Source organism: Ceratotherium simum, chromosome 39 (assembly GCF_057802395.1).
Source record: "Ceratotherium simum simum isolate JZ-2026a chromosome 39, ASM5780239v1, whole genome shotgun sequence".
NCBI classification, from domain to species: Eukaryota; Metazoa; Chordata; class Mammalia; order Perissodactyla; family Rhinocerotidae; genus Ceratotherium; species Ceratotherium simum.
Genome location: NC_141938.1, coordinates 11,141,477 through 11,168,797, shown reverse-complemented (window position 1 = coordinate 11,168,797; position 27,321 = coordinate 11,141,477). Strand labels below are relative to the sequence as shown.

At 47.8% G+C, this 27,321-nt stretch overlaps 1 protein-coding gene across 1 annotated transcript; it reads left to right on the top strand.

The window, feature by feature from the left end:
- The first annotated feature begins 1,232 nt into the window (after positions 1-1,232).
- On the top strand, positions 1,233-27,321 carry ACTL9 (actin like 9). Its single transcript, XM_087425292.1, is given in 3 exon segments — positions 1,233-1,343; positions 1,345-2,511; positions 27,190-27,321. Coding segments are annotated over 3 exon segments (1,410 nt in total).

The window sequence follows — 27,321 nt, the reverse complement described above, 5'->3', positions numbered from 1 at the left end:
GTTTTGGAGATTGGATGCACAACAATGTGAATGTACTTAACACCACTGGACTGTACACTTAAAATGGGTAAGACGGTAAATTTTATGTTATGTTTATTTTATCACAATTAGACTTTTCTTTAAAATTTTGTTAAAAGTTGTGATTTCAGTAAACCCTCCAAAGGATAAAGAAAAAAAATCTGATTACATCATCACTATGGCTCTTTTTAAAAACATGAGGGGGAAATTCTTCCAGCCAAAATGCTTATTCTTATTCTTTAACCAAAAACATTTGAAAACAGAACGGCTGCGCACCAAAGCGTTAATCAGGTCAGCTCTGAGCAGGGGCATCGGAAGGTCAGAGGCAGAATCCTACTTTTTTTTTTTTTTTTGAGAGGAAGATTAGCCATGAGCTAACATCCAATGCCACTCTTCCTCTTTCTGCTGAGGAAGATTGGCCCTGGGCTAACATCCGTGCCCAGCTTTCTCTATTTTATATGGGACGCGGCCACAGCGTGTCTTGACAAGTGGTGCATCAGTGCACACCTAGGATTGGAACCTGTGAACCCTGGGACCCCAAAACAGAGAGCCTGCACTTAACCACTACACCTCTGGGCCAGCCCCTATTTTTTTTCCTTTACATAAGTTTTAAGTGGTGAGATTATGGGTGACTTCATTTTCTCATGCTGTGTTTTTCAGCCTGTTTTGAATTAAAAAGTAAAAATGACAACCAAGTTTGAATGTGATGGATAAGGCGCTGTTATTTAGTATATTTCTAAAGCCACACTAGCTGATCACCTTCTGATGAATATTCTAAGGATTAATATTTTAATATTCTAAGGAGGCCTGTGGCCAGCTCTCCCATAGGACGCTGTAAATAACTTCAAGACGAGGCACCAAGAGAAAGATTCCTGGGTCTTACTGGGTTCTGGATCAGGGAGCTGGGTCAGACATGCCTCCTCAGGAACTCTCTATCCTCCTCCTTCTCCAAATTTGGCACTTTCAGGGGAATCCAGAATAGATGAGTGTCCTGGGAGCTTTCTGGGACAGGGAGGGGCCCTATCCCCACTCCTTCATTGTGATGTCTTCTAAAGGGGGCAGAGGGCAGGGTGATGTCACAGACCACTGGCCGGCCCCTCTCCCTCCCTGCCTGTGCCTGCCACAGGCCCGGCCTCACCTTTTCCCCCCACACCTCTGCACCCCAGAGGAAAGGGGTCAGCTTTGCCAAGCAGGCCACCCGGCCACCTGCAGCCATGGATGCAAATCACTCCACCCCCTTGGAGCCCCAGTCCTCCCCAGAGACCCCCAAGTCTGGCCTGACACCCTGCTCAACCCCGGGAAACAAGGCCCTGCAGCAGGACCCCCGCCCCCAGCACGGTGGGCGACAGGTTGCCACCAAAGACCGGAGCGGTGGTCATCGACATGGGCACAGGCACCTGTAAGGTGGGCTTCGCGGGGCAGGCGCGGCCCACCTACACCGTGGCCACCATCGTGGGCTGCCAGCCCCAGAAGCCGGCCCCCACCGGGCAGCAGGCGCTGGAGACGTTCATCCGCGAGGCCGCGCGCGCGCGCCCCGAGCTGACGCTGGTGCAGCCGGTGCGGAGCGGCATCGTGGTGGACTGGAGCGCGGCCGAGCTCATCTGGCGCCACCTGCTGGAGCACGACCTCCGCGTGGCCACCCAGGACCACCCACTGCTCTTCTCAGACCCGCCCTTCAGCCCCGCCACCAACCGCGAGAAGCTGGTGGAGGTGGCCTTCGAGTCGCTGCGCTCCCCCGCCATGTACGTGGCTTCCCAGTCCGTGCTGTCCGTCTACGCGCACGGGCGGGTCAGCGGGCTGGTGGTGGACACGGGCCACGGGGTCACCTCCACGGTGCCGGTCTTCCAGGGCTACAAGCTGCCCCACGCCACGGAGCGCCTGGACCTGGCGGGCACCCACCTGACGGCCTTCCTGCCGGAGATGCTGCTCGGCTCCGGCGTGCAGCTGGGCCAGCAGGACCTGGACACGGTGGAGGACATTAAGCATCGCTACTGCTACGTGGCGGCCGACTTGCTCCAGGAGCAGGCCCGGCCGGAGCAGGAAGACCGGCAGAGCCTGGAGCTGCCGGACGGGCGGACGGTCACGCTGGGCAAGGAGCTGTTCCAGTGCCCGGAGCTGCTCTTCAGCCCGCCCGCGATCCCAGGGCTGTCGCCCGTGGGCCTCCCCACCATGGCCACACGGGGTCTTCTCAACGTGCCCCTGGAGGTGCGGGCGGACGTGGCCCAGAACGTGCTGCTCTGCGGGGGCTCCTCGCTCTTCGCGGGGTTCGAGGGCCGCTTCCGCGCGGAGCTGCTGCGCGGTCTGCCCTGCGAGGCCCGCGCGGTGGTGACAGCCCGGCCCAGCAGGAGCCTCTCGGTGTGGATCGGGGGCTCCGTCCTGGCCTCGCTGCGCGCCTTCCAGTCCTGCTGGGTCCTGCGGGAGGAGTACGAGGAGCAGGGCCCCCACATCGTGTACCGAAAGTGCTACCGACGCGGGGCAGGGGCGGGGAGTGTTGTGGGCAGTAAAGCATCCGCTACCCAGCCGGCTCTGTCCTCCCTTCCCTCAGGGCCTGGCCTCGTCCACTCCTGGACCCACCCAGACTCGCCTTGCTCTGACCCCACACACCCACCCCACCAAGATCTGCCTCTAAAGACATCCTCGGTTCTGCCCTGTCCTAACTCACCTCCCATGGTCCATCCCAGGAGAGACCCCAGTTCTGATTCCCTAAACCCACCTCCCCCAGGATCAAGGCCCAACACACCAGCATGTCCTCACCCTGTGAAACCCGTCTCCATGATCTGTGTCCCCCAGGGCACTCTCAGGTTGGGGCCCCACCCACCCCCACCCCCACCCCCCAACCCCCACCCCCACCCCCAAGACATCCCCAGATTCTAACCCCTAATCTCCCCTCCATCATCTATTTCTTTTGATATATAGTGCCCCAAGATTCCTCTGGGCTCTAAGCTCCCCAATTCACCCCTTTGCCATGTCCATCAAGGACCTTCAACCCACCCACATACCCTGTTCCTCCCCAAGGAACTGCGCCGGGAACTCCAACTCCCCTGCCAGAATCTTTCCATGAGTGTTCCAACCTCTAGGTGCACCCTCATAGTCTGACCCCATTTCTAATCCCCCCAAACATAGCCCCAAGATCCACTTCCCAAGACATCCCGGTTTCTAAGCACCTCAAATCCACCCCCTCATTGGTTTTCTCTTGTCTGTTTACCCAAAGTTCTCCTATACTCTGATAATCTGAGCACCCCCAAAATTCTCCCCACAACTGCTGAAACCCCCCCCATCCACCACAAATATCCAAGTTCTGACCCTCACGGTCTCCCCTATAATGGCCCACTAAAGGATCCCTCAGTGTCCAAAGCCCATGCCCCAAGTTGCCCCTCCCCCAAACTCTGCCCTCCCCTCACAGTTTGCTCCCCTAGACTTCTTCCTTCCATCCAGGTGCTCCCACAACCCATCCCCCATTCGTACACCCAAAGAACACCATGTTCTGAAACCCCAAACCCCCAGGATGGCCCCCACTACTCTCAACACAGCCCCTTGTTCTGCATCCCCCCGAAAACACTCCTGCATGGTCTCTCTCTCAGTGCACCTCCTGACCCCAGTTCTCAGCCCTGGAATCCTCCCAGGAAGGCTTTGGCCCCCAGGACCATCCCATGATGACCCCACTAATGCCCTAGGTCCCTCCCCTGTGTTCTGACCTCCCAACTCCCTCCCCAAATACACTCTCCCAGGGTCACCTCATGATAAACCCCCAGGACACCCCACCCTGGGGTTTTCAGACTCCCAGGAACTCACCCCCAGGTCCCATCCCATTGGTTGAGACACCAATGGGCAGTGGTGTTCCCAAGGGCTGCCTAGCCCACCATGACCCAGCTGTCCACCCCTATCTCCCTCCATTCCGCTCGTAATTCATTCCAAGTTCATTCCATCTCCCCAGACCTGTCTCAGCCTCTTCCTGGGACACACACCCCAGGAGCTTTCTTTGGGACCTGCGTTGAGGATGCCCTATGAGGCCTCTCCCATCCCACCCTGTCCCTGCGGGGGCCTGGAGAGGGAGTCCAGCCTCTCAGGGTGGGGAAGCTGGGCATCCTCCCAACTGTCTCCTCCCTTTGTCCTCATCCTCAGCCACCCTGGGCCCCTGCTGAAGGCAGGACCCTCTGCCTCACGCCATCATCCAGCCCCACAGACGTCAGGACCCCTGGCCAGCAGCCTGGACACGTCTCCCAGGACACGTCCTCCCAGTTTACCAACAAAACAAGCACGAGCTGCCAGAGCTTATCCACGTAGATGCTGGGTCCTCCCCTCTCTCAGTCCAAGGAACCATTCATTCTTCATTCCTTCAACCAGTCCCTGTTCACTGAGCATCTCCCACAGGCTCTCTCTGTCTCTGTCTCTCCCTGAGTCTCTGTCTCTGACACACCTGCCAGCATCGTTCTTATGCAGGAATTTTCCACAGTGGAAACTCGTTTATCTGTGGAGCACTGAGCCCACCCCACCCATCTGCCACATCTGCCATCAGACAATGGGGGTGGGTGAATGCTCTGGCTATCCCCACCCACCCTGTCCCATGGTGTCCTGGGGAGTGGGCAGTGTCTCCAGCCCCATCCTGGGCCAGACGGTGGTCCTCAGCTGGGGGAACTGCCCCGCAGACAGGCCAAGATCCCCAGTTCACAAACATGCAGGTGGGAGACACACCCCCTTGCTTCACCCAGGCAGCCTCAACCTGTGGAATCAACAAGAACCCCCAAGGTTAATCTCCAAAATATATAAAGAACTCATACAGCTCAACAACAAAAAAACTAACAACCCAACTAAAAAGTGGGCAAAAGCACACAGAAAAGAATGAAAGTGGACCATGTGCTATCGCCATTCACAAAAATTAACTCAAAATGGATCAAAGACCTGAAGGTGAGACCTGAAACTATAAAACTCATAGAAGAAAATATAGGCAACACACTATTTGACATTGGTCATAAAGGAATCTTTTCCCATGACATGCCTACCCAGACTAGGGAAACTAAAGAAAAAATAAACAAGTGGGACTTTATCAGATTAAAGAGCTTCTACAAGACAAACAAAACTAGAATCAAGATGAACAGACAACCCACCAGCTGAGAGAGAATATTTGCAAAACATACATCTGACAAGGGGTTGATCTCCATAATATATAAAGAACTCACACAACTGAACAACAAAAAAAAACCTGATCAAAAAATGGGCAGAGGAAATGAACAGACACTTCTCCAAAGAAGATATACAGATGGCCAATAGGCACATGAAAAGATGTTCAACATCATTAATCATCAGGGAAATGCAAATCAAAACAACACTAAGATATCACCTCACACCCGTTAGAATGGCTGTAATCACCAAGACAAAAAACAACAAATGTTGGAGAGGATGTGGAGAAACAGGAACCCTCATACACAGCTGGTGGGAATGCAAACTGGTGCAGACTCTATGGAAAACGGTATGGAGATTCCTCAAAGAACTAAAAATAGAGATGCCCTATGATCCAGCCATCCCACTACTGGGAATCTATCCAACAAACCTGAAATCAACAATCCAAAGAGGCTTATGCACCCCTATGTTCATTGCATCATTATTCACCATAGCCAAGAAGTGGAAGCAACCTAAGTGTCCTTCGACTGATGATTGGATCAAGAAGATGTGGTATATATATACAATGGAATACTACTCAGCCATAAAAAAAGACAAAATCGTCCCATTTGTAACAACATGGATGGGCCTGGAGGGTATTATGTTAAGTGAAGTAAGCCAGAAAGAGAAAGACAAACACTGTATGATCTCACTCATATGTGGAATATAAACCAACACATGGACAGAGAAAACTATATCGTGGTTACCAGGGGCAATGGGGGTGGGGGTGGGCACAAGAGGTGAAGGGAGACATACGTATGGTGATGGACAAACAAAAATGTACAACCCAAAATTTCACAATGTTAACAACTATTAAAACATCAATAAAAAAATTTTAAACATACAGAAAAAAATGAAAAGTGGGCAAAAGACCTGAACAGACATTTCTCCAAAGAAGATATACAGATGGCCAATAGGCATGTGAAAAGATGTTCAACCTCATTAACTATCAGTGAAATTCAAATCAAAACTACAATGAGGTATCACCTCATGACCATCAGAATGGCTATAATTAGCAACACAGGAAACCACTGGTGCTGGAGAGGATGTGGAGAGAAGGGAGCTCTCATAAACTGGTGCAGCCACTATGGAAAACAGTATGGAGATTCCTCAAAAAATTCAGGATAGAGCTACCATACGACCCAGCTATTCCACTGCTGGGTATTTATCCAAAGAACATGAAAACACAATGCGTAAAGATACATGCACCCCGGTGTTCATCGCAGCGTTATTCACAATAGCCAAGACTTGGAAGCAAACTAAGTGCCCATCAAGGGACGAATGGATAAAGAAGGTGTGATACATACACACTGGAATACTACTCAGCCATAAGAAACGATGAAGTTCAGCCATTTGTGACAACATGGATGGACATTGAGGGTATTATGCTAAGCGAAATAAGTCAGAGGGAGAAATACCGTATGATCTCACTTATAAGTAGAAGATAAAAACAACAACAAACAATCACATAGAGACAGAGATTGGATTGGTGGTTACCAGAGGGGTAGGGGGGAGGGAGGAGGGCGAAAGGGGTGATTAGGCACATGTGTGTGGTGATGGGTTGTAATTAGTATTTGGGTGGTGAACATGGTGTAATCTATGCAGAAATAGAAGTATAATGATGTACACCTGAAATTTATACAGCGTTATAAACCAATGTTACTGCAATAAAATATATATATATATAAACAAAAAAAAAGATGTCAGAGGATCTATAAAAAAAACAAAAACAAAAACAAGAACCCCCCAGAGGTTACAAAGTAGTGAGGGGGAACTGCTTATTCTTCCCACCAGGGAGCAGCACCTCCAAGCTCAAGAGGCTGAGGGCTGCATCGAATTTAGAACCATGAGGACTGCATCCCAGAGCTCAAGTGAGGCCCATCCCGCACCGCGGTGTCAGGGCGCTGCCAGCCACACGCACACAGAAGGGATGTGGGACAGGCTGAGTCCCAGATGCTACAGGAAGTGAGGAGGATGCAGAAAGTCCCACCACCCTTGGGCTGCTGGGAAACCCAAAGGGCTCTCATTTAGACCAGACTAAGGTTCCTCCAGCCCCAAACCTTCCCTGGGACAGAAATTTCCTCTACGACCCTCCAGAAATGTGCCCCTCCCATTTGCACACTCTCAGGGATGGGGAGCTCACTACCTCAAGTCTGTTCTTAAAAATCTCACCTCCTCCAGGGAGTCATAGGTAAACTTCTATGCTCTCTGCTTACCATCCCCCACACCCGGAGCACTGAGAGCACCAGGGACCCTGGTCCCCCCACCCATGTCCACACACACCCCTGGAGTCTAGTCTCTCCCAAGCCCACCATCCCCAACTTCTTCCACTTATGGTTTTAAGTCATTCACGCATTCATTCCACAAACATGCATTGACCACCCGCTATGTGCCCAGCACTGGGCTGAAATCTAAGGAAACCACAGTGAACAGGAAATAGGTCTCTGCCTACCAGAATCTCCTTGAAGGGTCTGACAGGAAAAGGTGGGTGGGTCACGTCCCTTTTCTAGACACATTTCTTCCACTGTCTTCCAACTGGCTAGTATCTGTTTCACACACTGACCCACAAGTCCTTTCCTTCTAACACCCCGAAACCACCCACCTCGCTCCATCCTTCCCACCGAGCCCAGGCCCCTTCATTGCTCACCTGAAGACTGTGGGGGCCTCCTCCCTGGTGTCCTGGTCACACCTCTTACCCTCCAGAAGACCCTTGCAGAGGATTTTTGCAAAACATAGTTCAGAACACACTGGTGGCTTTCCATCACTTGTAAAATGAACCCAAATTCTTACCAAAGCCCTGAATCCTCTGCCAATCTCTCCACACTTCTCCTTGGCTTTCCTTCTGACCCCCTTCATCCCAGCCACACCACTCACCTTTCTCTTCCTCAAACACCCTGTCGTGGGCTGCATTGTGTCCCCCCAAAATTTATATGTTGAACTCCTAACCCCCAGGACCTCAGAATGTGACTGTAATTGGAGATTGGGTCTTTACAGAGGCAATTAAGATGAAGTCATTAGGGTGGGCTCTAATCCAACATGATTGGTGTCCTTATAAAAAGGGTGTTATGACAGAGACAAAACAGAGGAGGGAAGAGCCGGTGAGGACACAATGAGAAGACAGCCACCTGCAAGCCAAGGAGAGGGGCCTCAGGAGAAACCAACCCCGCTGACACCTCGATCTTGGACCTCCAGCCTCCAGAATGCGAGAAAATACACGTCTGTTGTTTAAGCCACTTAGTCTGTGGTATTTTGTATGGCAACCCTAGCAGACTAAGAGAGATTTTAGTACCAAGTGTGGTTCTTTTGTGTGTGTGTTTGTGAGGAAGATCAGCCCTGAGCTAACATCCATGCCAATCCTCCTCTTTTTGCTGAGGAAGACCAGCTCTGAGCTAACATCTATTGCCAATCCTCCCCATTTTTTTCCCCAAAGCCCCAGTAGATAGCTGCATTTCATAGCTGCACATCCTTCTAGTTGCTGTATGTGGGACGAGGCCTCAGCATGGCCGAAGCGGTGGGTCAGTGTGCACCTGGGATCTGAACCTGGGCCGCCAGCAGTGGTGTGCACGTACCTAACCGCTAAGCCACGGGGCCGGCCCCCCAAGTGCGGTTCTGAAGGTAGTTATAAATACCGGCCATGACCATGTGACCAGTTACAGAAAAGAGGACTGTAGTTGTCACGAGTATCTCTTCCTTGTTTTGTTATGAATGTGTTTGTGTGTGTGTGTACATAGTGCGTGTGTATATACACATATGTGTGTGTATAGTAAGCAAATATCTTTGTTTTCTTCCCTGTCTTATCCCCATATCGTGCAACATAAGGTATATTGACTTTATATCACAGTATTTAAGTTACAAGATACAAAGAAGAGTAAACATCACTCAAGGACTTTATCTCCTCTTCTGGGAAAAGGGTAAGTGCATTTTTGGTTGCACACAAGAGAGTTTTATCATATTAGGTGGAGGTATGACCTTGTTGTTGTCTTTATTTGCAGATAAGTATGGTGTAAGATATGTGTGTGCCAAGGTGACAACGGGTGGACTTGTGATGGTTAATTTTATGTGTCAACTTGGCTGGGCTATGGTGCCCAGATGTTTGTCAAACACCAGTCTAGATGTTGCTGCGAAGATATTTTTTAGATAAGACTAACATTTAAATCAGTAGACTTTGAGTAAAACAAATTACCCCCCCATAATGTCAGTGGGCCTCATCTAATCAGTTGAAGGCCTTAAGAGAACAGAGACTGACCTTTCCCAAGGAAGGAGGAATTCTGACAGCAGACTGCCTTCAGACTCGAACTGTATCTCTTCTTGGGTCTCCAGCATGCAGGATTACCCTGCAGGTTTTGGGCTTGTCAGCCTCCACAATTGTGTGAGCCAATTCCTTAAAATAAATCTCTCTTTCTCTCTATGTATACATCCTATTGGTTCTGTTTCTCTGGAGAATCTGACTAATATACATGCCTAGTCTCCTCCTACCTCAGGACCTTTGCACTGCTAGTCCCTCTACTCCAAGTGCTCCTTCCCACCTCCCATCTTATCAAAGGTAGCCCCCCTTCTCAGTATGATGCAAAGCTCAGATGCCATCAAAGAAATGATTAAAACAATTGACCTCATGGAAACATTTAAAAAAATCTGCAAGGTAAAAATCACCCTGAACAAAGTCAAGACAAATGTCAATTTAAAAAATAAATTAAATAACAAATACTTTTTTAAGACCAATGACAAACAGAGTAAATTATGGCTCATAACACAAAAGCATACTGTCCATAATATATAAAGAGCTCTGGGAAACAATCAACAAGAAAGATACTGTAACAGATCATGCAAAGTTAGCAAAGGATACAAAGCTTGAGCTCACAAAGAAAGGCAAATGGTTCTTAGTCAGGAGAAGATTCTTAACCTCATAAGGGAAATGTACATTGAAACTGTACTGTGGTACCATTTTGACCCATCAGATTGTCAAAGATCAAAAGGTTTGATAACACCTCATGTTGGTGAGGTTGTGGGGAACTGGCACTCTTATAACTTGATGATGAGGAAGAAAGTTGGTACATCCCCTACACAGGAGAAGTTGCAATATCCACTTAAGTGATAAATGCACACAGCTTCTTACCCAGCTATCACACTTCCAGGAACTTCTCCTTCAGATACAATCACGCATATGCAAAATGATGTAAATGCAGTTATCCACTGTACACTGCAGCATTTTATGGGGACAAAGCATTTTAAACAACATAATGTGTTTCCAACATTATGTGCCCATCCATGAGAATGGGTTAAATAAATTTCGCCCGAACACAGAGGAATACTATGCAGCCATAAAAGAGGAAGAAGCAAGCTGTGTTCACTGACATGGAGTGATCAAGAAGATATATTTTAAGTAAAAAAAGGAAGGCCCAGAACAGTATGTTACCAGTTATGTAAAAACAGAAATAAACGGATGTGTAAATACTCGCTTGAAAATGCCTAATATATCTCTTGAAGACCTCATGAGAAACCTGCGTGGTGGCTGCTTCTAGACCAGAGTTTCTCAAGCTTTATTCCATTATTACACCATAAGGAGCAATCATTTTTAAACATTTCCTAACTGCCCCCCATGGAAGGTTAATACCACAGATCTACTGTACATCTGTTTATGTATTCAATGTATATCTGTGCTTTATGCATGAAAATGGAATTTTGCACACCCCAGAACTAATTTCCACTCCCTTGGGGGCACTATCACCTCCATTGAGGATTGATGCTCCTAGGGGGTGACCAGGGGTCTGGGCATCAAGGTGGAAGGAAACTTCTCACTGCCTGCCCTTTAGAACTATTAGAATTTTGAATCATGTGAATGTATATTTTTTTAATATGGACATTTACTTTAAGCTCCTCTGGCACCCACACAGGCAGCTCCATTTTCTTTCCTCCCTAGCTGTGATTATCTGATTTCTGTTTGATTCCTTGTCAATGATGGTGTCACCTCCCTTGGTCGTGAGTTTCAGGAAGGCAGGCGCCCTGTGTGTATCATTCAGCCAGCACACATTTGTGCCCAATAAATGTTTGTTGAATGACTGAATGAATGAGCCATGACTTTGGCTGAGCTTAGAGGAATCCTCCTATATAGGGGCCCTTCTCCCTCTCTTCCTCCTGGCATTTGGAGTCAGACAGGCCTGGGTTTGAGGTCTGCCTAATCACAGGCTGTGTGGCCTTGGACACGTGATCTGACCTCTCTGAGCCTCACTCAACACTACCCTTACCTCAGGGGAGCTTTATAAGGGTTATGTAGATTGCACAGGCGCCCAGGGAAGGACACATCTCAAACTGCCATCATCTTTGGGGCTGCAGGGTGGGTGGGGGGGCTTTCACATTTACCCTGTAGATTAATGTATTGTTTGAATGTTTCACATGCAAATGCCTCCATGGAAATAACTTCTTAAAACCTTTTTGAGTATGCATAAAATGGACTTAACATGCTCAGTACACAGTAAGTGCTAAATAGATGGTGATGAGCCTGCAATTGCTACTAGAATGTGCCAAAGATGGACCCCAAGTGCTCCAGCCAGCCAGCTGGCCACCAAGAGCCTGGAGACCCTCCCCCAAGGGTCTGAGCAGACACAGGATCCACCGAGTCACCTCCCAGGGCCTCGCCCCAGGTCCAGACCCCCTTGTTCTTTGTGGACCAAGGGGAGGAAATATTTGGAGGAGACGGGTCATCCCACCAGGTGAATCATGGACCGAGTGGAGATGAGGGTGAGACGGGTGGTACAGGGCCAAGACATGCAGCATCCAAGCTTGTCTTTATTTTAAAATTTGTCATTTTTCATCCCGAAATTTTTTGCATTAATTTTGATGTTTTTAAATATTGCATTGATGCCAGGAGTTGGGGGAGGGATGAGTGGGGGTGACTGCCAATGGGTATGGGGTTTCTTTTTGGGGTGATGGAACTGTCCTGGAACTAGATAGAGGCGATGGTTGCACAAACTTGGGAATGTACCAACAGGCACTGAATTGCAGACTTTTAAAGGGTGGATTGTACGGTATGGGAGACAATCTTGTGGAAAAACATTGCACTGAAATATCATTTACTCTGTAAGCCCCAGAGATCTAATGCACAGTATAGTGGATATAGACAGCACTATTGTATTGTAATTGTCAAACTTGCTAAGGGAATAGAACTTAATGTTTCCAACCACTTAAAAGAAATGATAATTATGTAACGTGACAGAGGTGCTAATTATTGCTACAATAGATAAAGGTATCAAATTAACATGCTGTACACTGTAAATTTACACAATGTTATATGTCAAATATAATTCAATTTAACAAAAGAAATATTATGAGAGAAGTCAAGATGGCAGCGTAGGTGGACTCTGAACTCACCTCCTCCCACGCACACAGCAGACTTACAACTACTCTTGGAAAAACTACCCCTGAGAAAGAACTGAAAACTGGATTAGAGGAACCCCTGCAACAAAGAACAATCCTGACTGACTTGGAAGATGCAGAAATTCCCATTGAGGAGAAAAAAAGCCACCTTCACAAGCCGTAATTTTTAACAGCCATCCGGGAGCAGCCCAAAGATATACAGCCTTCCCTGGAGGAGTGGGGAACCTGAGCCAGGGAGCATGCCCACTATAGGCAATTTTTGGACCCAGCACAACTGAGATGAGTGTCATAACATCTGGTTTTGCTGGCTACTAACAACAACGGGGAATACCCCTAGAAAAGTGGGACATAAGGAAATTAAAGCCAGCTCTTAAAGGGCCCATGCACAAATTCACCCATTTCAGAAAGCAACATAAAATCACCAGGAAGAAAGGTGCACAGTCCTTTGGTGAAAAGAGACTCACCTGATAGGCTCTGGGTGCATCTCGGTGAGAGGTGAGACCTCTCCAGGGACTGGGACATTGGCGGTGGCCATTGTTGTGGCCTGGTGTGGGCGTGCTGACACAGATGCTGGCAGATGCCATTGGAGGTCTCCCTGTGGCCTGCTAGCCCAGGGTCTGCCCCACCAACTAGAGCACTGATTTAATCCAGCTCAGCCAAGGCAGGCAGCCCACCCTAGGGACTGGCCCCACCCAACAACAAGCCCTTGGGCACATTGTGGGCCTGCTAAGTGAGCTGCCTGGATTCTCTGCAGCCTGGCAAGTGGATCCACCTCTGTGGGGCAGGGCATGTGCGAGGAGCAGGTGGAGAGTGCATTGGTAGAGTGTGTGGGGCTCCCGTCTTGGACAGACTGGGTCCACTTCAGGAGGTCGGGGTGCACGCACTGGGCAGGACTGTATTGACTATGTGTGTGGACCTGTGGGTGATGGGGCTTGTCAGCTGCAGAAGACTTGTGCCTCTCAAACAACCACATAGGGGATCAGCCCCACCTTCCAAAGCCTGAAATAACTGGGTGCTCCCGTGCCTGAGGCCAGCCCCACCCAGCTGCAATCCTCAGAGAGCTAAGAGCCTTATGGGCTGGAGGCTTAAGCAATTGTAAGCCCCAGAGCCTAACAACCAGCCACACTGGGGACCTACTCACTTAATAGAAAAACTGCAACAGGACTGTGCTATTAGACCTTGCAGCCAACTGTGCTGGGGCTCCCCACACCCAACAAAGAGACTGAAGGGCCCACAACAACTACACACAGCTGCGCATTACAACCAACCAGCCAGGGGACAGCTCAGCCTCCCTGGGCACCTATGGGAAGATCAACCCTGCCACAACAGAAGGACACAAGTAGCCCACACAGGGGTCACTTCTGGAATATTTGGAACTGGTGACAAGTGGGACGTACACTGCTGGGCCTCATAAGGCATAACTTACGTAAGTAAGGAGACGTAGCTGACCTACCTAGTACATAGACACAAGCACAGAGAAAAAGGCAAAATGAGGAGACAAAGGAATATATTCCAAGTAAGGGAACAGGACAAAACCTCAGAAAAGGAACTAAATGAAACAGAAATGAGCAACCTACCTGACAGACAGTTCAAACAAAGAGTGTTAAGGATGCTCGCTGATCTTGGGAGAAGAATGGATGAACTCAGTGAGAATGTCAACAAAGAAAGGGAAGATATAAAAAAGAACCAATCAGAAATGAAGAATACGATACTGGAAATGAAAAATTCACTAGAGGGACTCAAAAGCAGAGTAGAGGATACAGAAGAACAGATCAGCGAGCTGGACAAAAGACTAGAGGAAATCACCCAAGCTGAACAGGTAAAAGAAAAAAAGAATTAAAAAGAGTGAGGACAGTCTAAGGGACCTCTGGGACAACATCAAGTGCACTAACATCCATGTTATAGGTGTCCCAGAAGGAGAAGAGTGAGACAAAGGGGCAGAGAATCTACTTGAAGAAATAATAGCTGAAAACTTCCCTAACCTAAGGAAGGAAACAGGCATCCAGGTACAGGAAGCACAGAGAGCACCAAACAAGATAAACCCAAAGAGGCCCACACCAAGACACATCATAATCAAAATGTCCAGAATTAAAGATAAAGAGAGAATCCTAAAAGCCGCAAGAGAGAGACAAGTTACATACAAAGGAAACCCCACAGGGCTATCAGTTGACTTCTCAGCAGAAACCTTACAGGCTAGAAGAGAGTGCCACCATATATTTAAAGTGCTAAAAGGAAAAAACCTACAGGCAAGAATACTGTACCCGGCAAGGTTATCATTCAGAATGGAGGGAGAGATAAAGAGTTTCCCAGACAAGCAAAAAATTAAAGGAGTTTATCACCAAGAAACCAGTCCTACAAGAACGCTAAAGAGACTTATTTAAGGGGGAAAGAGAAGACCAGAAATAGGAAAAAATGTCTATTTCCATGATAAGAGGGTAACGGATATAAACGCACAAAAGAGAGGTTAGATATGATCAAAAACATAAAATGTGGGAGGAGGGGAGTTAAAGAGTAGAGCTTTCAGATAGAGGTCAAACTAAAGAGACCATCAACTTAATATAAATTCCTATATATGTAGGTTACTGTATATGGACCCCATGGTAATCACAAACCAGAAATCTATAAGAAATACACAAGAAACTAAGAGAAAGGAAGCCAAACGTAATACTAAAGAAAGCCGTCAAACCACAAGGGAAGAGAGCAAGAGAAGAAGAAAGGGACAGAGAAGAACTACTAAAACACCAAGAAAAAAAGTTTAAAAATGGCAGTAAGGGGCCGGCCCCATGGCTTAGTGGTTAAGTGTGTGCGCTCTGCTACTGGCGGCCTGGGTTCAGATCCTGGGCGCGCACCAAGGCACCACTTCTCCAGCCGTGCTGAGGCCGCGTCCCACATACAGCAGCTAGAAGGATGTGCAGCTATGACGTACAACTATCTACTGGGGCTTTGGGGGAAAAAAGGAGGAAGATTGGCAATAGATGTTAGCTCAAAGCTGGTCTTCCTCAGCAAAAAGAGGAGGATTAGCAAGGATGTTAGCTCAGGGATGATCTTCCTCACACACACACAAAAAAAATCTAAACGACACACTAGACCAGATCAGATGGACTTAGTAGATATACACAGAACATTCCATCCAAAAACCGAAGAATACACATTCTTTTCAAATGCACATGGAACATTCTCCAGGATTGATCACATGTTAGGCCACAAAACAAGTCTCCATAAATTTAAGAAGATTGAAATAATACCAAGCATCTTTTCTGACCACAACGGTATGAAATTAGAAATAAACAATGGGAAGAAAATCAGAAAAGCCACAAATATGTGGAGATTAAAGAAAATGCTACTGAACAATGATTGAGTCAAAGGAGAAATCAAAAAATACCTGGAGACAAATGAAAATGAAAATACGACATGCCAGAATTTAGGGATACAGCAAAAGCAGTTATAAGAGGGAAGTTTATAGCGATACAGGCCTATCTCAACAAACAAGAAAAATCTCAAATAAACAATCTAACAATGCACCTAAAGGAACTGGGAAAAGAAGAACAAACAAAGCCCAAAATAGTAGACGAAGGGAAATCATAAAAATCAGAGCAGAAATAAATGAAATAGAGACCGAAAAAATGAATGAAACCAAGAGATAGTTCTTTGAAAAGATACACAAAATTGACAAACCTTTAGCTAGACTCACCAAGTAAAAAAGAGAGAAGGCTCAAATAAGTAAAATCAGAAATGAAACAGGAGAAATTACAACAGACACCTCAGAAATACAAAAGATTATAAGATAATACTACGAAAAGCTATATGCCAACAAATTGGATAATCTGGAAGAAATGGATAAATTCTTAGAATCATACAACCTTCCAAAACTGCATCAAGAAAAAATAGAGAATTTGAATAGACCAATCACCAGTAAGGAAATTGAAACAGTAGTCAAAAACCTCTGAAAAAATAAAAGTCCAGGACCAGACGGCTTCCCTGGTGAATTCTACCAAAGATTCGAAAAAGACTTAATACCTATCCTTCTCAAACTCTTCCAAAAAATTGAAGAGGGGAAGCTTCCTAACTCATTCTATGAAGCCAACATTACCCTGATACCAAAACCAGACAAGGACAACACAAAAACAGAAAATTACAGGCCAATATCACTGATGAACATCGATGCAAAAATCCTCAACAAAATACCAGCAAATCACGTACAACAATACATTAAAAAGATCATACACCACGATCAAGTGGGATTTATTCCAGGTACGCAGGGATGGTTCAACATTCGCAAATCAATCAACGTGATCCACCACATTAATAAAATGAATAATAAAAATCACATGATCATCTCAATAGATGCAGAGAAAGCATTTGACAAGATCCAGCATCCATTTATGATAAATACTCTGAATAAAATGGGTATAGAAGGAAAGTACCTCAATATAATAAAGGCCGTATATGACAAACCCACAGCTAATATCATCCTCAATGGTGAAAAACTGAAAGCTATCCCTCTAAGAACAGGAACCAGACAAGGATGCCCACTCACACCACTCCTAGTTAACATAGTATTGGAAGGCCTAGCCAGAGCAATCAGGCAAGAAAAAGAAATAAAAGGGATCCAAATTGGAAAGGAAGAAGTGAAACTGTCACTATTTGCAGATGACATGATTTTATATATAGAAAACCCTAAAGAATCTACCAAAAAAACTTTTAGAAATAATAAATGAATACGGTAAAGTTGCAGGATAAAAAATCAACATACAAAAACCAGTTGCGTTTCTATACACTAACAACGAAGCAGCAGAAAGAGAAATTAAGAACACAATCCCATTTACAATTGCAACAAAAAGAATAAAATACCTAGGAATAAACATAAGCAAAGAGGTGAAAGATCTATACACTGAAAACTATAAAACATTGCTGAAAGAAATTCAAGAAGACACAAAGAAATGGAAAGATATTCCATACTCTTGGATTGGAAGAATTAACATAGTTAAGATGTCCATACTTCCTAAAGCCATCTATAGATTCAATGCAATCCCTCTCAAAGTTCCAACAACATTTTTCACAGAAATAGAACAAAGAATCCTAAAATTTATATGGAACAACAAAAGACCCCGAATAGCTAAAGGAATCCTGAGAAAAGAGAACAAAGCTGGAGGTATCACACTCCCTGATTTCAAAATATACTGCAAAGCTATAGTAAACAAATCAGCATGGTACTGGCACAAAAACAGACACACAGATCAATGGAATAGAATCGAAAGCCCAGAAATAAACCCACACATCTATGGACAGCTAATTTTCGACAAAGGAGCCAAGAATATACAATGGAGAAAGGAAAGTCTCTTCAACAAATGGTGTTGGGAAAATAGACAGCCTCATGCAAAAACATGAAAGTAGACCCTTATCTTACACCATACACAAAAATTAACTCAAAATGGATTAAAGACTTGAATGTAAGACCTGAAACCATGAAACTTCTAGAAGAAAACATAGGAAGTACACTCTTCGACATTGGTTTTAGCAGCATATTTTCAAGAAACGTGTCTGACCAGGCAAGGGAAACAATAGAAAAAATAAACAAATGGGACTACATCAAACTAAAAAGCTTCTGTATAGCAAAGGAAACCATCAACAAAATGAAAAGACAATCTAAAAATTGGAAGAAAATATTTGCAAACCATATATCTTATAAGGGGTTAATCTCCAAAATATATAAAGAACTCATATGTCTCAACAACAAAAACCTAACAACCCAGTTAAAAAATGGGCAAAAGACCTGAACAGACATTTCTCCAAAGAAGATATACAGATGGCCAATAGGCACATGAAAAGATGTTCAACATCATTAACTATCAGGGAAATGCAAATCAAAACTGCAATGAGATATCACCTCACGCCTGTCAGAATGGCTATAATTAACAAGACAGGAAACAACATGTGTTGGAGAGGATGTGGAGGGAAGGGAACTCTCATACACTGCTGGTGGGAGTGCAAACTGGTGCAGCCACTATGGAAAACAGTATGAGGATTCCTCAAAAAATTAAGAATAGAACTACCATATGATCCAGCTATTCCACTGCTGGGTATTTATCCAAAGAGCATGAAAACATACATGCGTAAGGATACATGCACTCTTGTGTTTGTTGCAGCGTTATTCACAATAGCCAAGACTTGGAAGCAACCTAAGTTCCCATCAAGGGACGAATGGATAAAGAAGATGTGGTATATATACACAATGGAATACTACTAGCCATAAGAAACGATGAAATCCAGCCATTTGTGACAACACGGATGGACATTGAGGGTATTATGCAAAGTGAAAAAAGCCAGAGAGAGGTCAAATACCGTTATGATATCACTCATAAGTAGAAGATAAAAATAACAACAAACAATCACATAGAGACAGAGATTGGATTGGTGGTTACCAGAGGGGAAGGGGGGAGGGAGGAGGGCGTAAGGGGTGATTAGGCACATGTGTGTGGTGATGGATTGTAATTAGTATTTGGGTGGTGAACATGATGTAATCTACACAGAAATAGAAGTATAAGGATGCACACCTGAAATTTATACAGTGTTATATACCAATGTTCCTGCAATAAAAAAAAGAAAGAAAGAAATATTACGATTTGATTACTGAGATTTGGGGCACCCCCTTAAATTTGACTCAGGGCAGTGCCTCACTCTCCGCACCGTAATCCCATCCCCATGGACAGACACACCGGGAGGCTGTGAGGAGCTGAGACTGCTTGTCTGGCAGGCCCAGGAAGCAGAGACTGGAAGATCAGGCTCTCGAGACCGTGGCCGAGGGGCTTGTCAAGATGCGAAACCGCGGGGCCTGCTTCCCACGGAAACCAGGAAATCACCGACACCACCGTCCCCACGTCCCCACCCGCAGCGAGTCACCTGCAGCTGCACCTACCCCGCCCAGGCCACTGCCCCAGGAGCAAGAGGGACAAGGGTAAGGCCTCAGCCCAGCACAAAAGAATTAAATCCAACCCCAGGAGGAAAAGTTTAACTCCTGACACACAGGGAATTCTGGTTTTAGCAGGATCGTTCACAAACGCACCCATACACACACACTCTTATACCCTCACCCCCAGCTGTCCCCTGGGGCCTCCTGAATCTTTGCACAGACAGATGTGGCTTCCAGATGTGGGGACAAAAAGGGAGGGAGGGCTGGAACAGGGGACAGAGTTCAAGATAAGGGGGCTAATGGATTTTTCCAGAACCCTACGGACAGCTTACCAAGCTGCTGGGCAATGAGTGAAGCTGCGCCCAGCCCCCCTGGTTGGCAGTTACCCCCCGAGGGCTCATCTTACCTCCTGGTCCTCACTTCTTCCATCCCCTTCTTCCCAGCCCCATGCCTTCCCCCACAAGCCAGGATCCCGTCCCCTTCCCCCATGGGCATCTAGCATCCTCTCCTTCCTCTCCCAGGCTGCCCCCCACCTTGGAACCCCATGAATCTCTTCTGCAAGAAGCAAATCTGACCATGCCCCTCTCCTGCTCAATATCCTTTGATGGCTCTCCATGGCCCTGGGGCTAACCAGTTTCCCCAGAACCCCACTGATGGCTAGACCAAAGCATGCTAACCCCACTTGGTGCCCCATTGTGTTCCATTCCCGCAGGCCTCTCTCATTCACTCAAACTCAGCATGTTCCCTCCCACCTCAGGGCCTTTGCACGAGCTATTCCCTCCACTCTTTCCTCCTATCTCTCCCTAGTTAATGCCTATCCTCCCTTCACATCTCACCCCTAGAAAGTCCTGTGTGACCACCAAGATGGGACAGGCCCACGGGCACAGGCTTGAGTCCAACCTAACATTTATCAAGATCACACATTATATCTGCATGTGTGACCTGACCCGTGTCAGCCTCTCCCAGCGGACTGTGACCTCCAGGAGGACACGGGCTATGGGTGCCTTGTTGACCTTCCTGACTGCAAGGAGCCACCCTCCCATATGACTTAGATGAGACTCACGGATGCCACCATGATGGTTAAATTCTACATGTCCACTTGACTGGGCCACAGGCTGCCCAGATATTTGGTCAAACATTATTCTGGGTGTGTTTTTGGATGAGATTGCCATTTAAATCAGTAGACTGAGTAAAGCAGATTGCCCTCCCTAATGTGGGTAGGCCTCATCCAATCAGTTGAAGACCTGAATAGAACAAACAAACTGACCCCTCTCCAAGTAAGAGAGAATTCTATCTGCCTGGCAGCCCTCAGACTGGCTCATCAGCTTTTTTGCAGCCTTTGAAATTGAACTGAGACATCAGCTCTTCCTGGGTCTCAAGTCTGTCGACTCACCCTGCAGATCTTGGGACTTGCCAGCCTCCATATCAGCAAGAGCCAATTCCTCATGATAAATATATGTGCCAGGCTACAGAGACATGCCCAGATAGACAGGCAGATCTATAGACAGATAGGTATACCCATATGTATATCTATCTATCTCTATCTATCTATAGATATCTCATAGTTAGATAGATAGATAAATATAGATAGATATCTATATATTGGGATAGATATTATAGATATATATGAATAGAGATAGATATCTATATATAAAGAGAGATATATAGATATCTGTTTATCTCTATAGATCTATAGACATCTATATTATATATGTATATGTATTATATAGATATCTATAGACAGAGACAGATCTATATCTCTCTGTTTATATCTATCTATCTCTCTATATATTGCTATAGATATATATATAGAGAGAGAGAGAACTATAGATAGATCGATAGATCAGTAGATTGATGGATAGATAGACGGATCCATCCATCATATTGGTTCTCTCCGGAGAATCCTAATACAGATTTTCTTGTTGACCCATGACAAAGCCAGACACAGACCCTCCAAATTCCCATTCATTTTTTTGCCTCATACATGATTAGCTGAACTGCTTGTCCCTGCCAATCAATCAGAACAAAATGCTTGTTAACCAGACTCTGGTCAGCTCCTCCCCTTCCTCCAGGCCCCTGGACTGAGACCCCCTCCCCGCAGCCAGCACACAGCGCCTCCTGAGAACAGGCTGGCCTCCAGGTAAGACTTCCTCTGACCTGCTATCCTTTCACCCACTTCCCACATGTGGTTCTTCCCTACCTGTTTACTCCTCTCTTTAAAAGGAAAACCCTCTCACCCCGCTCTGGGAAGTCTGCAGACCTTGTGGTCAGAGCGCTCTCTCTACTGCATGATCCCTCTACTCCCACCTTTCAAGAATCCTTTTGAATGAAGGTTCTCCTTACAAAATCCAGATTTGTGTTTTATTGACAGCCACAGAGAAGACTTTGCATTTTTTTTTTCTCGGAGCAATGGGGACCCATGGGCGGGCTGAGAGCAAGGAAGTGGCAGCTGGGGACAACCAAGTGGATTCGGGGCAACCACGAGGAGGTGCGAGCTGGTAGCCAAGCTGGGAAGTGGGCAGATTCAAGCTGCATTTTGGAGGTGAGTGGGCAGAAGCAGGAGAGTTCGAGGCAGGTCTCTCGAGGTCCCCAAACCTCCAGACGGTAAATTCCAAGAGTTTCGCAGTTTGTGGCAAGAACAGCCAAAGAAGGTGGCTCAGCATCAGGAGAGGGAGACTAAACTTGGAGCCGGCGGGGGGACGGGGTGAGGGCCCCCAGGAAGGTCGTTCATCAGGGGAGGCTTAGAACCACAGAGCATCAGAGCCCGACTGGGGAAACTGAGGCCCAGAGAGGCGATGTGAAGGCCTCAGAAGCAGTGCACAACCCTCTCCCCTCCGCCTGGGGAACCGGGGCTGGGACGGGGGCGGTTCCTAGCCTTTCTCCCCTTCGTGCCCCCCACCCAGGCCCCAAGACAGGAAGACAGTGGCCAGGACAGCCCTGCTAGAGGGCGGGGGAGGGGCCAGGCCAAACCACGGAGAGGATTTCTCAGAATTTACAGTAAGATGTGGGAGGGGAGACTGGGGCTGCCCCCAGGGGCTGTGCAGCTGCAGGGAGGGAGGAGGCCATGGGGGCCCCCACTCAGGCCTCAGCCCCCACACCCATGGCCTTATGGGAGGGGACTCCACTCTCCTCCATCCCCCAGCTCTTTGCCGCCACAGCAGGGCACGGAGGGGCCACAAAGGGGGAGACTTGAGGAGGTCCCTGCACACCCCCAGGCTGTAGCACATGCATGCACGTGTGTGTTTTCTGTCCCCACTCAGGCCCCCAGCACACATGTGTGCATGCGTGTGTCATACGTGCACAGTCAGGTTGGAGTGTCTGTGTGTGTCTGTGTGTCTGTGCGTGCACATGTGAACCATCCCCACCCGGGCGTTTCACCCCCCAGTCACCCAGACACACCACAAAGCCGGGGCTGGCAGGGTTCCTGCACCCCTGTCCCCCTGAGGGCCATGTGTCCAGGCTGGGACCCAACTGGGGGCCATCTCCTTCCATATCCCTCCGCACTCTGTGCCTGGTTCCCTGATCGCTCTCTTCCTTTCTGTCTCTCAGATGCCTGTCTGTTCTCTATGCACTGCAGACTCACTGGCGTTGTTTTAAATTGAGGTGAAATTCATGTAACATAAAATTAACATTTGGAAGTGAACGACTCAGTGGCATTTAGTGCAAGGTTGTGCAACCACCACCTCTATCTAGTTCCAGAATATTCCATCAAACCAAAAGGAAACCCGGACCCATTAAGCAGTCACTCCCGACTCCCCCGGCCTGCAGCAACTGCCAACCTACTCTCTCTCTCTACGGATTTGTCTGTTCTGAATATTTCATGTAAGTGGAGTCATAGGACATGTGGCCTTTCATGATGGGCTTCTTTCACTCACTTGTGTTTTCCAGGTCTCAGTTCAAATGTCACCTTCGCCGAGGGACCTTCCCTGACCTCCCCCGCCCCTGAATGCCCCAGCCTCCTGCTCGTCAGCTCACAGCCCTCAGCAGTGTCTGACATAATCCTGACCATCTATTTGTTCACTCGAAAGTTGTTCATCTCCTTCTCAAAAGTACAGGCTCTGAAAGACAAGGAATTGGTTTCATTCTCTCTGGAAAGTTGTGGATGGATGGATGGATGGATGGATGGATGGATGGATGGATGGATGGATGGGTGGATGGATGTGTGGGTGGATGGATGTGTGGGTGGGTGGGTGGGTGGATGGATGGATGGATGGTTGGATGGATGGGTGGGTGGATGGATGGATGGATGGATGGATGGATGGGTGGATGGATGGGTAGATGGATGGATGGATGGATGGGTGGGTGGGTGGATGGATGGATGGGTGGATGAGGAATGGATGAAGGACCCATGTGACACCCTCCGTCCTTGTCTCCCTCTGCACCATAATGTGGTGCCTGCTCCCGTATTGAACCTCAGATTCGACAGTATTTATCACACACCTACTGTGTGATAGGTCCTGTCCTAAATACTGGGGCTCCTGCACTGGACACGATGGATAGGCTTGCTGTCCCCATGGCACCTTCATCCTCAAGATGGAGGCAGACCATCAAACCAGGTGACACAGTATTTAACTGCAGTAGAAGTTGTTACTAGAAGGATCAACTTTTCCTATCCAATTTGTTTAGTCATTCAACAAATATTTATTGAACACCCACTATGCATAGGGTCAACTGTAAATAACCAGAAGTATTTTAGAGTGGGTGTTCAGGGAAAGTCTTCCTTGAGGAAGTAGCATTTGAGCCAAGAACTGAAGATGGAAAAGGAGTCATTTAAAGACTGAGGGAAAAGCATTACAGGCAGAGGGAAGAGCAAGTACAAAGACCTGAGACAGAAAAGGATTTCAAGGAAAAGAACATTGTCCATGACACCAGTGCAGTGATGAAGGGGGAAATGGCCCATTCACTGCCGGCTGTGTGATGTTAGGCAAGGTGTGTAATAATAAGGAAGACTTTTGCAGAGGGTGAAACAAGATTCAGAGCACTGGCCCAGACCAGGCAGCTAGGAAATGAGCCCACTTGTCCTGCGTGACAGACCCTCAGGGGTCATGGTAAACATGGGGTGGGTATAAACCTCTACCCCCTTCCCACTTCTTGGTCTTGCATGGCCATCCTCCCCACTGTCACCAGCTGGAGCCACCTTATCTCCAGCTTATCTCCAGCTCTTCTGGTTTACCTGAGCCCACCACTCAACCCCTGGTCACTTCCTCACCGACCTCCCCCCACCTCGGCTGACACTTCACCTTTCCTGCATCCTCCAAATGCACCTGACAGCCCCCCTCCCACGCTTGTCCAAAATGGTTATTTAGTGGAAGGCAGCTTTATAAAGAAGAAAAGAGGAACATCTGTGTTTCCCTTCCATGAATCCGCCTCATGGAGCAGCTTTACCTGCCCTGCCCCTCACGTATCAGAAAGGGCCAGAAACAGAGATGGAATGAGCACCTTGGCTCTGAGGGTGGGGGGCGTGTGGCTACCCTTGGGGAGATGAGTCACAGTGACACTGTGGTCAGCCACCCCCTTTCTCAGACAATGAGCCAGCCCTCCTGTGCTTGTGTGGTGAGTTTATTTATTTTCACCCAGCCTCACACACCACAGGATGGAGTGGGGGGAGGGACAGTGACTGCAGAAACATGCTCAGAAACTCCCCAGCACCCCCATCTCGCTCAGAGAGGAAGCCAGAGTCCTCACCTCGACCCACAGGCCCTGCATGACCTGTCCCCATCACCTCCCTATACTCATCTCCTCCCTCTCTCCCCCTTGTTCACCCACACGGACCTCCTCCATGTTTCTCCAACTCATAATGCACGGTCCTGCCTCTGTTTTGTATGTGGGCCACCACCACAGCATGGCTACTGACAAGTGGTGTAGGTCCATGCGCGGGGAACTGAACCCAGGCCGCTGAAGTGGAGCTCACCGAACTTAACCACTAGGCCGCCAGGGCTGGCCCAGATTCTGAGATTCTAATGAGTTCCCAGATGATGCTGATGATGCTGGTCCATGGACCACAATGTATCAAGGATCCAGATAACACAGGGTTTAGCCGGGATTCTTGTAGACAAGACAGAGAAACGTGCATCTCTGAGTCACGTGAATCAGCATCTTCAACTCACTTTATCTCCACCCGTGGCAATCACCAACCAAGCAGGCATACTTTCATTCAACATTTATTACACACTCTACGTGGGCCAGGCACATCTGAAGCAGGAAAGGAATTTCGTGCATTCATAGCCAAAGAGATCTCACCAGCCTTCAAGGATGGATGGAGAGAAAATGTAACATGTGGTTGCATGATGTCCTAAAATTCAGCCCCCAAGTCAATCATCAGTGTGACAGACATAACCTGAGGGGCCTGCAGATGCCCCAGGGTGGGACGTGGCACTAGAGTTCTTATAGCAGCAGCTCCCAGGCAGCCACAGAGAAGGTTGCCAGCTGCCCATTGGTTCTTGGAGGGTGGAGGGCCAAAGCCACACCTGTGGTCCTAAAGCCCAGCACAGGAGGAGAGTAACTGACATGTTTTGGGTGAATGTTCTAGACATTTTTGCAAATTTCCTCTTGTAAACTCTTCAGTCTGGAGCACTTTCTCCCTCATCCATTTCCTTTTTGACACATAGTAGGAGCTCAAAAAATATTTGCTGAAAAAATATACACATTTGATGAAGAAATGGTTCATATTCAGTTCCAGGAGCCATCATATATAAATAGCATTGACAAAAAATAACAAGAGCCAGGTCAAGGCGAAGGGAAAGAATTGTGAGTAATGAGAAGCCATTTCCCCTGAAGAGAGCACTACTCTGGGGCTGGGAACATGAGAGCTTTCTAAAAAGGAAAGGAAGACAGGTGAGTTAACATTTGTTGAACACTTGCTGTGTATGAAGTTCTATGCACACAATAAATGAGATTTCATCTTCTCGAGGCATCTGAGGTAGGTGTGGTGGTCTCTACTTTAGAGAGGAGGGACTGGAGTCTCCTTCCACCACGCCAGCCACCTCCAAGCAGAGGGATGGATGAGGGAGGGGGTTCTGAGTGACCTCCCGTGGCAAGAACAGGATCAGAGGTGGAAGTATGCAGTGGGTTTTGATCTAGAGAAGGAGTGGTGATAGGGTATTGGAGGAAGTGAGTTCTCTATCCCTAGAGGTATTCAAGTAGAGACTGGATGACCACTCATCAATAGACTCTGAAGACCCCTCCTGATGTGGAAATTCTATGATTTGTTTTAGGCAGATCCTTCTCTGGGCTTTTCTAACTGGCGCTGGAAGGTTACAGGGGGCCTGAGTGACCCAAGGTCAGCCAGCCCCCACTCCCCTGAGTCCACAGGGCATGAGTAAGCTGGGCCCAGGCACCTCGGACACACCAGCCGGGTGGCATTACCAAGAGGAAGCACCAAGCCACCCACATCTCCCAGCAGCAGGATGCTACACAGCCACCCCCACTTCTTCCTTCCCTCTCCTTTTAGCGTTTTTTAATATTCGTCCAGTCAAGGCCAGGGCTGCATTAAAGGCTGCTGTGCAGGATCAGCCACAGTTGTGTGGCATCTTTGTGTTAGGAGTTGGCTCCTCTGCACCCCCACTCTACCCCCTTCTGGCTGTGGGCACAGGCTGGGGAGGGACAGGCCAGAGCTGCCTCCTCCAGGCAGCCCTCCTTCCTGCCTCCCCAGGACATTCCTGGGAGACGTGAGTCTCCAAGCCCAGTCCAAAGGTGGGAGAGAAGGCAGGGTACTTGTCACCCCCCTTACCCAGGGGCAGCAGCTGAAGTGGCAGTGCAGGTCCTCGGAGGAGCAGGTGCTGGCCGAGCCCCCCATGGCCGACTGCTGCAGCTGTGACCAGCAGGATGGAAGGCCTGGCTGGGTCCTTGTTCTCTGCTCCCACTGA